Raw genomic sequence first — 13,442 nt, 5'->3', positions numbered from 1 at the left:
TTCAAAATAGTCTATAATTCCTTCTGTACTTGATTCCTGAAAAAAAAAAAACCTACTTTTTGAGATTTCATACATAAGTGTACTTATTGACCTCATTCCCACCCTCCCTCTACACCTCTCAGCATCATGACCTCGTCTTCTGTTGCTACATATATAACATACATACCTACAGATAGAAGAGTCTATACAAGCAGCAGCATATTTAACCTACTGAGGCTATTTACTGTTGCTGGTTTCGGACTAACCACTTGGGATTGGCAACCTATCACAGGGGGTTTATCCCTGGAGAATTCTTTCTCCCTCAAAGTACCACATTGTGCAGGCAACTATATATTTGTGATTTCATGGGTGCAGTATCCTTGTCATGCCTAGAAGATTCTATGTAGCAGCAGACATCCTGTTCTTCCAGTGCTTCCTGCCTTACCACTTACGTTCTTCAATGTTCCCTGAGCTTTAGGCATTGTGTTGTGTTGCAGATGTACCAATTGGGGCTGGGCACTGCATGGTTACTTATTATCTTCATTTTGACCAATTGTGAATCTCTGTAGTAATCTCTGCTGTAAAAAGAAACATCTTTGATGAGTAGTGAGAACTTCACTTATCTGTGGTTATAAAGATACATGTTTAAAATACAGTTAGAAACTATATTAGTTTAGGAAAATGGCACTAGTAGGTTCTCCTTTAGGGTCTATGACCTCTCCAGCCATGGGTAGTTGGCTAGGTTTACAGCATCAGACACAAATTCATTCCCAAAGAGAGAGTCTTAAGTTCAAGTAGACAGCTGTTGGTTACCTTTAAGATCAAAGTGCCACTGTTTGCACCATTGGGAGTATCTTTCCAGGCTAGTCACTGTTGCGGTGCAAGGCTCTATAGCTGGGTAGGACTATTATTTCCTTTTCTCCCATGTAGCTTGCATAGCACTTTTTGATACTCCAATTATTCCTCTGTGGAGAAACCTCTAAATCAGTACCACCAGCTTGATTCCTGCAAGTCCTATGCCCAAGTGTGGTATGTAATCTGCAATAGGGCCTTACCTTTAAGTTCTTTGGGGCAACCAAAGGCAAAGGCCATAGCCTAATTTGTTTTGGGGGTCTCTTGGGCCCTCCAACTAATAATTTAAAGGGAGGTATTCCTTGCCTGCTGCTGTGGGTTTTGTTAGTCTATAGTTCACGGAGGGAACATTATCACCTTGTATGGCATAATTTATTTAAACTAATACATATTAAAAACATATGTCAAGAAAGCTTATCAAACAATGTGCTTTCTTATGGTTTTTTCAGACAAACCCATTGTTATTCATCTCTCCCCCTTTCCTCTCCCTCTCTCCCACCCCTTCCTGATTTAAGTCTCCTTCCCCGTTTCTCCCCTTTCCCCCTTCCTAATAACCATGTCCTATCGTTTCTCTCTCCGGAGCTCCTTCTGTCCTTAATTCCTGATCAAACTTTAATGGAGGGGAAAGACTTAGCCCTGTTCACTTTGCAAAGCAAAGGGGTGCCCTTACACTCAGGATTGGGAAGAATGATACAAAGGAAATCTAGGGGTCCTACAGTTCAAATCAGCTCAGCGTTACTGAAACATGTTGTCCAATGTGCACAGTAGTCTTAGTGCAGAAAGGACCCACTCAAAACATATAACATGGTTTCTAAAAGCAAGTAGCGTTCAGTTTTCTTGGTAACAAAGAAATATAATAAGTAAATAATGAAAAAAACAGATTAGGGAATTATATAAGCAGAGGATTGTGTAATGTGTAATAAATTACTAAGTTGAACATTATCATAGCCATTAAGAAAGGGAAAAAACATACTTCTAGTTAAGGGGGAATATATCATCTGAGATACGCAGACTGGTCCTTAGAAAATGTTTAAAATTTGACACTTAGAGGGGAGTAAAAGGCATGGAAAAGCCTTTGTCTCTAGATTCAGTAACCATGGAAAGAATTACTGTGTTTTCCCAAACTTTTTACCTTTCAAGGGGAAGCCTTCCTTGTGTTTCTGATTCTTGAACAAGGTTGAATTAGTAGACCATTGTCAGGTGAGAGCTGTTTGGTTAGGGAGCCCTGTGGACTTCTCAGAAGCTTTTATCCTTTGAAAGAAGCTGCCCTGATTTGCCATTGTTAATGAAACTTGCATGACACAATACTTAAGTTTAAAACCCACTGAGAACATGGCCATGTTCCTCCTTCCATCTCTGCATGGGGGAACCACATGGCAAATAGGAGCTACAGAAACTCAGCAGTGGTGCTGTTCCCCGGCACTAGTAATTGTCTAGAACTTTCTTCTGTGTATCTTAATAGCTTTGTCTCATGAGACAAACAGCAGTGGTGCTGTTCCCCGGCACTAGTAATTGTCTAGAACTTTCTTCTGTCGTATCTTAATAGCTTTGTCTCATGAGAGGTGGCCTGTACCGCTTCCACCCCTCAGGAATAAATGCAAAATCCCTTGCTACCTAGAAGGTCAACCCTTTGCAGTCCTTTATCTCTTACTGACCATGTTTCCTTAAGATCCTGCATACTTACATTTAGTATTCTGTACCTATGTGAGGCTTAGCTTGGAAAATGCAAAATATTCAGCGATTGCAATAGATATATTTTTATTTCAGCTGACAGCTACTTTTATGCATTAGTTCCTACATTTGCTGAGCCAAAGGGTCCACATCCTCTGCTGAGGATTCCTGAAAATCTGAAATGATCCTGAATATTAAAATATTTCTTATCAGCACACACCTTTCTGAAGTTGCAGGTTTATTTATTTATTATTTAACTCAAAGGGTAAAACATAAATTAGGGAAAAACAGAGGATGGATTCAAGAGTGTTTCCAGACTGACCAAAAGAACAACTTTAATGACAATCTGTAAGGCTGAGATTGTAAAACTTTGTTTTAATCTTCTTTTCCTTTGAGAAAAATGATTCTTAGAATGTTTCTAACACTTGTTTATAAACTATGTGAAAGAGACATGAAATTATAGATAATAATGAAAAGAAAAATAGCACAGCATCTCATCCTTCTCCTTATACCCAAATAATTCTGCTTTCCATCTTCTGGTATGCCCACCCCATCAGAAAACACCCTCCCAAGATACCTTAGTAGCAGTGTGGGGTAGTATAGTGGTTCTCAAACTTTAGGATACATTGGAATTTCTGAAGCTTGTGAGAATAGACTTCTGTCTTCCCCTAAATTTCCAGTCTAGCAGGTTAAGGGTAGGGCCCAAGAATTTGCATTTCTAACAATGCCCAGGTGATTCTGCTCTCAAGATGTCATTCTGGGAACCCTGGGGAAGTTAAGAGCAGTCTGTGTTGATCTCACTGAGGTAGGCATCAGCATTCTTGAGGAAATGTGTGGCCTGAGTAGATTAGTTTACCTCTTCAAGCTCAGTTTTTAAAATCTTTGAAGTGGAGGTTATTCCAATTACCTGGTTGAACTTCTGGGGAGCTAATGTAATTTGTATAAATCACTTAGCATTCAGTGTTTATTATCTATAGAATACATAGTTATGTATTGTTCCTCCTCCTCCTCCTCCTCTCCTCCTCCCCTTTCTTCTCCTCTTCCTTTTCCTCCTTATGAAACATTCTGATATCACAAAGTACACTTAAGGACTTTTAGTTTCAGAATAAAACATTGTGCTTCATTTCTTTAAAATCACAAGGATACATTTTTCTACGTTATTCACCACAAAGACCTGCTCCAAATGAATTATCTTTCTGGTTGAATGATAGAACATGAAGCTCTTCTGCAAAGTCTCCCTTAAAGAACAATGTGTTCAGCCCTCTCCCTTCTCTGTGTAATTGTTAATGGTTTGTGGCTAAGTGTGTATTTCTGTCATCTATTGTGCATACTGAATTCTGTTGCATGCGATGGAGTTGACATTTTTGGTGATTGTGTTTCTGAATTTTTGGGGGGCATGATGGTAGTAAATCCAGGTGATTTCTTTGAAGTTGACTAAGTTTTAATGTTTCTTCTATTTCTCTGCCTCATCCCACCCTCTCTCCTTTTGTGCACTACCAGGACCCAGTACCACCTGTCAGGAGGATTCCTGTGCCAACCAGGGCGTTTGCATGCAGCAGTGGGAGGGCTTCACCTGTGACTGTTCTATGACATCATATTCTGGAAACCAGTGCAATGACCGTAAGTACACTCTCTTCATACTGGAGGTATTTTCAAGAGGTTCAGGAAAATCTTAAGGGGAAATATAGGAAAGGATGCTCCTTTGAAAGATTCAGAAGTCATTGTCTCATATATATATATATGTATCACATTTTGTATTGCTATTTTTATTCACTAGTGATGCGTCTGGTTAATGGATTGACTTAGTCTAAGAAAACTAATTTCATGAAGGTGATTCTAATGCTAGTGGTAGAGATGCTTTAATATTGTGAGTCTCTGTAACCTTTCTCTACCTCCTTCTGGTATAATTTTCCTAACATGGCCATTTTAAAGGCAAGTAAACATTTGAGGCTCATTAAAAGAACCTAACAGCTTTCCTGATTATCTGATTTTCTAAACACAGCCTTCATGGTAGATTTTGGTTTCACAGTCTCAACTCATTGGAGTGTTTGATTTTATAAAAAGGCACATGAAGGTAATCGATTAAATAGTAAAGTCATATTGTGCAGGGCCCATATCCCTCATGTCTGTTTGGTTTCACTTGATTCCTTATTTACCAACTTTTATCATGTGCATAGGTGTCCCTTGCTGTTTCCATTTCCATTTTTTTTTTCAGAAGCTCTGTAATTCCTATTTTTCCTTTGTCTTAAGGTACATTAAAGGAAAAAAATGGGGAATCTGGAAATCTAGAGAAAATTTATATGGTACTTATTTATGTAAATATAAGCATGTAACTGTATATCTATCATGCTAATGACAGGACATTTGCAGAAGGGCTTGGTATCACATTCCTCTGAGTACTTTGGCATTACTGAGAATCCTCTTTCCATGTTTATGATATAGAAACAATGTTCTACTCTGAAAAAGGCAGTTATGGCCCAGTCCTGGTTACTTGGGGAATTGTGCTATCTGCTCTTTCTTTTCCCTCAAATTTGTCTACAGAGGATTCCCCAGGAAACATTTGTTCCTCTCACTACGGGCATAATGCTTCTTTATTCTCCCAAGCTCATCCCCATCACACACACACACATCCCACAGCAGGTAAAAACATGTTCAGGAAGACACTCTGAACAGAGAAAAGACAGAAAGGTAAGTTCTTCTAAATGCAGTCAACATGTACAGTCTTCAGAAGGTATGTATGTATTTTCTATCATTGATAAGTTTTTCTTTGTCACACAAGTTCAAGTGTTTTCTGCTCAGGTTTAGCCATGACTCTTCCTGGGTTTCTGTGATTGCTTCTGATTATCTGCTGGGAAGATTGTTTCTCATTCGAGAGTGTGGAAAATAATGTTATCTAACTTGATCAATGTGTTTAAATATAACGAAGTACTTGGACCAGGAATGGGAAAATGTTAGCCCTTCTTTGTGGCACTAGCTTTTAGGCAGGCCTACTCAGGGAAATATGATTTGGATATTATTCTTTCAATGATTCTATGAGTCTTTTGTTCATAGAAGACCTAAGATCCCAAACCACACTTAGATTCTCCTTGACTCATCTTCTTCTTCATCTTCAGGAGAGTGTACCTGAGCTTCTCTTCCTTGGTGGCAATGTGTAAGGAAGGCACGTGCATCTGAATTACAGAATGAGATAGGTATCTAGAATTCAAGTATATAGGACTGATGTTTGAATATAAATGTTAAAATACCCAACTGTATTGAAATGGAAAGTTGCTTAAAATTATTACAGTATCCAAAGATTAACATTTGAATTATGTGAGGAAACCTCTTTTGGGATTAATATCAGAGCCAGTTTGCTCTACCTAGAATTAGTCTTGCTACTTCAGGTTATAAACTATTGTTTGCTATATTGAAGTTGGCCCTTAGAATTATAGTTTGTTGTTTCATCTCATAAGTAACTTTTAAATGAAGTTTATTTTCTAATTCTGTGCCCTTATGTTAATAAATTCTTGAACCTTAGTCTGGGTGAGAAGTTAAATATTATTCTTCAGTGTCACTAGCAGAGTTAAGGAAACTCAGGCTTAGCGTGAGAAAAACCATGGTGTTTGGTAGGAATTGAAAGCAGAGAAAGGATGAAATAAGTTAATAAGAAAGGAAGGAAGATGAAGAAGAAAGGATACAGAGAAGATGTGGAATGAAGTTTATATGGAAGAACACAAAGGCCATTAATAATTGCTTGTGTAGCCTGCACGCTGCTAGTAACCTGCCCTTGACCTAAATAATGCAAATACGCATGACATTGAAAATGAAATGCCATCAATAAAATCAGGCCTTTGCTTAATTCTTGGAAATGGAATACTCTGTAAAATATTTACTTTCTCTCTCTCTCTCTCTCTCTCTCTCTCTCTCCATCTATCTAAAATAAATTATATTATTTAGAATGCAATTATAAGACCATGTAAATTGGTTAGAGATTAAAAAGCAGTGGCAAAAGGTATTTGGTAAAGGGGGATTTTGAATCTGTCATTTTCCACCAGACTTGCCTCAGGGAAGCAGATAGATCCTCAATTAGTGGGAATGAAAACGTCAATTTATTACTGTATATCTAAGAATAGAAACTTGTTCACCAGGGAAATGACTAAGTTTTATATTTTCCAAAATATTTAGTCCATCATATGTAAAGTTAATTACATCCATGTGTGATGTACAAGACTCTAAAGAGACTATGCACATTAGGGTCTTGGTTATTTCTTCTAACATTGGTTCTCATGACCTTTGCTTATTCACATCCTGTTTATCAAATATGACTTCTGCTTGACAATTTTGACATGCAGTCACATAGACATTGCCTCTGGAGATACAATGTACATTTAAAACTTCATAGTGTGAGTAGAACAAGCCTGGTTGATTTTCCCTTTATTCCATCATCTTTTGTGTTTGTGTGGTGGGTTGATGGATGTGGTGGGGTGGATTTCATTTTTGCAAAGATATGACGATTCTGAAGGTGACACATCCTCTGGAGATGATTACTGTGTGTAAGAGTGAGTCCTTGTGTGGGATAGACAAAGAAATCATCTGACTAAAAACTCAAGTATAGTTGACTTACTAATTCCCACACGTAGTTTAAAAGATATAACCTTCCAATATTTTATGTAATGGTAAAAATCATGGGGAGTTCCTGTCGTTAATTTGGCTATGGGGGCTGTTTGACAATATCAGAAGCAATTTAGAGTAGATGTAGCATCTATGGAAGCACACAGGCATTTGATGAGCATTCCCTGAAGATAATCTATAGTCTTCTGAAAAGGTCAAAACTAAGGGGCTGACTTCTCAGTACATGGGTACCGCCAGAAGTCCAGCTGATGGTATATGTGCTTGGCGCTACATATTAAAAACAAGAAGAGAAGTGACACCTTATAGAAGGTTCTTTTTAAATATATTTTTATTATTTTGAGAATTTAATGTATGCATCCAATGTATTTTAATCATATTCGCCATTACTGCTTCTCTTAACACCTTGCAGATGAATTCCCCATCCCTCCCAAATTTGTGCCCCCTTTTTATTTTTTATAGCCCTCTATGTCCAGTTTATGCTGCCCATATATTTCACATACTAATAAATGTGGGGCTATCCACTGGAGTGTAGGACCAGCAGGGGCCATCCCCTTAAAGAAAACTGACTCTCCCTCCCCAAGAAGCCACCAGCAGTTAATAGCTGTTTAGCTGAGGGTGAGGGCTTATGAGCCCCTCTCCACTTTGTGGTGGACTACAGCAGGCTGTTGTAGAGACGTTCTTTTTGGCTATCACATTCTTATCGGAATTTTCAATCCAAATAGGAGTCTTGAAATTTCCAGCATGCTGTCACCATGATGCTCCTAGGTGAATCTAGAATCTTTCTCCATGTTTTATGATAATGCCACTCCCCCTGGAAGAATGCTATTGATTTCATCTCTCCTCCACATTGCACAAAATCTCTCTCTTCTCCACTTATCCACATATACAAAAAGGATATCAGGCTTAGAAGCTTCATTAAAATAGCAGTTCCAAACATCTCACATCTCTCCTTTTTAAAAATTTTATTTTTTATTTTTATTTAATGTGTATGAGTATATTGCCTGCATGTATGTGAGTACACCCGTGTCATGAAATGCTGAGGTGGTCAGAAGAGGGCTTCGGAGTCCCCTGGAGCTGGAGTTAAGAAGGTTCATAGCCACAATGTGGGTGCTGGGAATCGAACCCAGGTCCTCTGCAAGAGCAGTCAGTGCTCTTAACCGCTGAGCCATCTCTCCAGCCCCTCACATCTCTCCTTAGCAACACTTACCACATACTAGATTTGTGACAACTATTTTGAGTTGCACACAATCCTGGAATCTTGTTATTATATCTGTGCTCTGGAGAAGCACAAGTAAAACCCATGGCATGTGCATCCTTAGCACACACTGATTCTGGGCACTTGGGAATGAATTGCTTATACTGGCCTCATGGGATGAGGAGAAGGGAATGAATGTGGGGCTCAGCCACCATCAGCTAAGCATACAGCTCTCCTGTGCTATACTGCTAGCTGTACATCGAAGGCTACTTGGTGGAGAAATTGCTAGGTTCACACTGGCATGTGATAATAGATGTTCTTTATGTGCAACAAATCAATAGTGAGCAGCTGTGGCTCGTGCAGATAGTGGGGTGTGAAGCGCCTTTTCAGACAGTTTTCTGCTGGAGTGGCTGTTAAGCTTCACTGTTGCCTATTGATTGGCCTTTTGCTTTTTATTTATTGTGTGAGTCTATTTTTTTGATGTAGGTTATCTTATTGATTAAATCTGTTAAAATATTTCCCGTTTAGGTTTTAGAAAAAATCAGCAATATCTACAATACTTAGTATACAAACAAGGGGACAGATGCATGCATATTATTCTTTTCTCTAGTCTTTATATAAGCATCATTTTCTTGTAGTACATCCAAGTGTTTTATTATGTGTTTACCACACCTCTGTATTCCACTTCTGTATGTCCAGCCAATAGGCCCAGTTTGAGTTTACTTGTGTAAGATAGTTGCTTGTTATCTAGAATATTTTTATCATTAATTCACTTACCAGGTATTTCCTCTTTGCAGATATAATCATGCATAAGACATTGCAGTCACACGGGGAAGAGAAGTTTCAGTAGGAAAAAGGGAACACTTCACAGTAGGGAGTCATAAGCAGAGTAACAACAGCTATCCTGGGGTTAAAACTCCATGAAGAAGTACAACTGCTCTTGGGAGCGTTTTTACTGAAGGATGAACATGAAAACTGTGTAAGTGCCTCATAGGCAAATATGGTTGGAGAGGGTTGAAAGAGAAAGGCAACATTCTAGCAAGCAAGCAGAAAAAGATGTTTCAGTCACTGAACATTATGATACTTTCTTTCCAGACTTTCTTCTAAGTGTTTGTCTTTAAAATCACACATCTTCAAAATGGCTCTTATTAATATTGCATGCTATGTACTTTTTGAAATATACAAAGGACTATCATGTTTCCTAATCACTTTTAGTAGAATCCACATTATAGTACTTGTAGTAGAATCCACAATATAGTTCTTTATGCTTGCATAGCAAGTGCTGTATTGACTCGGTCAGAGCCATCTCCTTAGCCCTCACTTTACCTGAGTTATGTAACATAATGGTGAGCCCTGATGTGGATTGGAGAGGCCTGTGTTCATATCTTGACTCTGCCACACATCTGTGTTATCTTGGACAAATTAATTTCTATATTCCTCTAAGAAGCAAATATTTATAGGTCATACTTTCTAACAGTATTCTAAAGATAAAGCCACAACTGAAGTTGAGTGCATTTAATAGATCCCACAGAACTGTTCACCACTCAATGTAATTTTCATAAAGTCAAAACCATGACTCATGCAAATGTAACTATCATAAGGTTAAAAATATCCTCATACAAATATAGAGCGAATGTGTGTCAAACTTATTTAATTCCCAAACAAGGGAGATAAGATGGCAAAAGTGCAAACAATAAGTTGACAAATGAGTATTTGAAGAACTAGATATTTATAGTCATAGAAAATCACCAGAATACAAATTTAGCTTGGATGTAATACAATGAATGTCCAGAAGATTTTCAAAAGTCCTTTGATGGGTATCTTTTCTATTATATATATATAAAATCCACAAGTATTCTCACAGAGTCTGGTCCTCAATTAACAAAGAGTAAGCATCAGTGTTAGACAGTGGTGCATCTTCCCATGGAGATGAAGATTTCTTGGACGGGTCAATTAAGCAATGTCATTAAATGACATTGAAATGGCACATAGCATTCCTCTTGTCTTTTTTCTAAGTTTGGTACAGGTTCTATTAAGACCGTGACTCACCATCTATCTATTCGATTTCAGATCCTTTCACACCTTGGATACCTTCTCCCTATACAGTTACCTTGTTCTTTTAAACCACCTCACCGTGTGCTAATCATTATGCCTAATTCATTGTCATTTTGTCATTCTAACCTCACAACAGTTCTAGAAAACAGATACTCTTGTGATCCAGTTACATCAAAGAAAGAACAAGAGGCATATATTCAAATGTGATTTGCTCGAAGTGACAAATCTGTTAGGTGAAGGGATAAAGATTCGAGTCTAACCTGCCAGTGTCTCCTGGACTTGTCAAAGGAGGCCTGCTAATGAAAGCACATGTGAATGCATGGGGGATTCATATTTACATCAACTATAGTAATTACCTACTTTTCATTAGCATCGATTACACTATATTTCTAGTTGCTACATTGTTATTTAGGGATGGGCTGTATTTTTTGATATTTTACTTCATTGATTTTAAGTAACGGCATTATCAGGATTGATTTTGCCAGGTAAAAAGACCAGAATTTTCATCAAATGAGTACATTTTGCAAGCTCATCAGCCCAAGGCAGGCAGGGAGAAGTTAGAAAAACTTTAGTCCTGTCTGGAGAAGTTAGAAAAACTGAGGGGAGCCACATGGAGCCATAATAGACAAGATCTGGAAGGTAGGGCTGATCCAAGAGAAGCATCCTTGAGTCGCAGCAGCAAGGATAATAACAAAATTTATGCCTTTGTATCAGTTTTGTTCTTGTCCCTGTAGACCTTAAGGTAGTAAAGAGAATTCAGAGGATGCCAGTTCAACCCAGGCTCTTTCTAGAGCAAGAATGAAGCTGTAGATTCATACATGTGAGTTCTTGATTTTATTTTGTTGCCCATGACAATCACTCTTGCTTATAGTTCTCCTTGGATCTGGGGACTTGCAGTGTCCTCCAGGTGACCTGACAGCTTCTACTAACACACAGGCAGTATCAGGCTCTGCAGATGCCAGGATTGCTTGAGCTTTCTGTGTCATGCAGCTACGCATGAAGATGAGTGGAGGCTCAGGAAAACACATTTTTACAGATGCCAACTGGCAACTGAATCTATGACTAGAGGAGGAGTGCTGCCCACAGTTCTGAGTCTTTTCCCTTGTCAGGGATGATTACGAGTTGGAATCTGTGGCCTCACTCATTTCCACCATCTTCAGCGTGTTGCACTTGTACACGTTTTATTGCTTATGTTTAATTTTAGCTCATTCATTTCTGTTGTCCTTGGATAGTTACTTATTGATGATGACAGTAGTAATCTGCTGAGAGCCCATTGGTTCAGCATTTATATGGCATTTTTAGTCATATGCAGGTATAATTTTAATGTATTATTTTCAATATACACTCATAATTTCCTACATTTATTTATACATCTAAAAGCAGAAAGATGTAAATTAATTTATCTAATTCTATGAGAATTAATACATACAATTTGATTCCCTTCCCTCATTTTTCTCATTTATTCTTTTTCTAATTTAAAAAAAGATATTGAATTTTTTGTGTATTTCATACAGAACATCTCAAACAATCTTAATCATCTTTATACCCCCATCCCCACTGGTACCCCCCCACCAACTGCAGTCCGTATCCGCTGTCATCCCTGTTAAGGCCCACTGGATTGTCAGTGTCCCCAGCTGTTCCCCAGTCTAAGTCTGTCCACTAAGTATAGTCAGCCTATCTAGAGTGCCTTGTTTTAGGGAGATCAGTTCTTCTTCATCTAGCAGTAATCAGTTGCCAATATTTCTTCTGATAAGATTGGGGTCTGCTGTTCATTTCCCTAGTTCTATGCTGGGTTATTATCTGCCCGAGTTTGCATTGGCCATGTGTATGCTGACACCAGTGCCATAGAATCATATGAGCAGGTTCCCAGGAGCTTGTAGGGCTCTGTATTATCCATATGGCCATGCACCTTGTCCCTGACTCATAATCTTTCTGCTCCCCTCTTCTGCAATGGTCCCTGATCCTTGGGTGGGTGAAGTTTAATAAAAGGATCCTGTCCAAGGACCATCATTCAGCAGACTCTTGATCTCTACACTTTGGCTGTTCATGACCTTTTGTTTTCCTGGCCCTCCACTGCATGATGATGCTTCATTATTGAGAACTGAGAGATTCGTTAGTTTCTTCTTCATCCTTCTTCTATGTTCCATGAGCCTATCCCAGTCACCACTCATCAAAGAAGGCCATTTTGCACCAGAGACCATTACCAAGTACCACAACTGGTCACACGTGGTCATTGTCTATGAATTGCCCAGGCCTAAGTGACACATCTACAAAGCAACCTCATTTATTCTTTCCTAAGGGAAGGGAGAAGTTTTGGACCGAGATAAACTTTACATTCAGCAAAATGCACGGATCTTACATGTGTAATCACAAATGTTCATATCCATGTAACCAACACGCCAGTTGCTTCATCTTCCCGGAGATGTCCCTGTGTTCCTTCTACTTAGTCTCATTTTCCTCCAAAGACATCAGTCTTGGAATTCGTGTCGGCACATATTATTTTTTCTGTTCTTGAATATGTGTAAGTGAGCAGTGCTTGCTCCTTCACATCTGCCGTCTCTAGCTCTGTGTGATCTTTCGGATTCATCCAAGCCATCTCTGCACCCTTGTCACCTGAGTCTCTCCTAACTCTTAGCGACTTCCCTACTACACGAGTCAGCTAGACTTCACATTGGGTCCCTGTTCCTGCTCCAGTGTTCAGTTATAAGCTTTCTGATACCAAAGAACCTTCTGTGGCTAAAAAAAAAATCCTGCATGAAGCTGCACAAAAGCTAAATACCCGCAAATGTGTTGAAACCAACCGTTTCTCCATCTGAGTTTCTGTTTTGAGGTCCCTACTGCTTTTGCCCTCCAGTCCTCCGATAACATTTGATTAAGCTCAGTGGGTGCGAGGATGGATTTGGCTCAGGCCTTCAGTCATTCTCAGTATTTGCTTTACTCAGAATTATAGCTTGTTTTCTTCCCTATCTTTATCCTGTGGATCTTTGCCACCTGATCCACATCCCTTTGCCAAATGAAATCACAAACTGTTTTCAAACAAAGAATTCAAAGACCAGGAAGATGGAGATGTTTCAGAACC

The 13,442-nt window shown here is 38.8% G+C and overlaps 1 protein-coding gene across 9 annotated transcripts in view; it reads left to right on the top strand.

Annotated features, from left to right (window-relative positions):
* Positions 1–13,442, top strand: part of Nrxn3 (neurexin 3) — a 1,763,451-nt gene that overhangs the window by 871,241 nt on the left and 878,768 nt on the right. For all 9 annotated transcript variants that reach the window (XR_003850606.1, XR_003850607.1, XR_003850608.1 and 6 more), the window contains one exon: positions 4,003–4,122. Coding sequence is in view for 5 of the 9 variants with exons in the window: in XM_008839710.2 (XP_008837932.1) it covers positions 4,003–4,122 (120 nt within the window). In the remaining 4 variants the exon portion in view is untranslated. The remainder of the gene's footprint in view (positions 1–4,002; positions 4,123–13,442) is intronic.

Source organism: Nannospalax galili, unplaced genomic scaffold (genome assembly GCF_000622305.1).
Source record: "Nannospalax galili isolate Female #2095 unplaced genomic scaffold, S.galili_v1.0 scaffold330, whole genome shotgun sequence".
NCBI lineage: Eukaryota > Metazoa > Chordata > Mammalia > Rodentia > Spalacidae > Nannospalax > Nannospalax galili.
The sequence above is the reverse complement of the archived record's forward strand: the minus strand, read 5'-3'. Positions and strand labels throughout refer to the sequence as shown.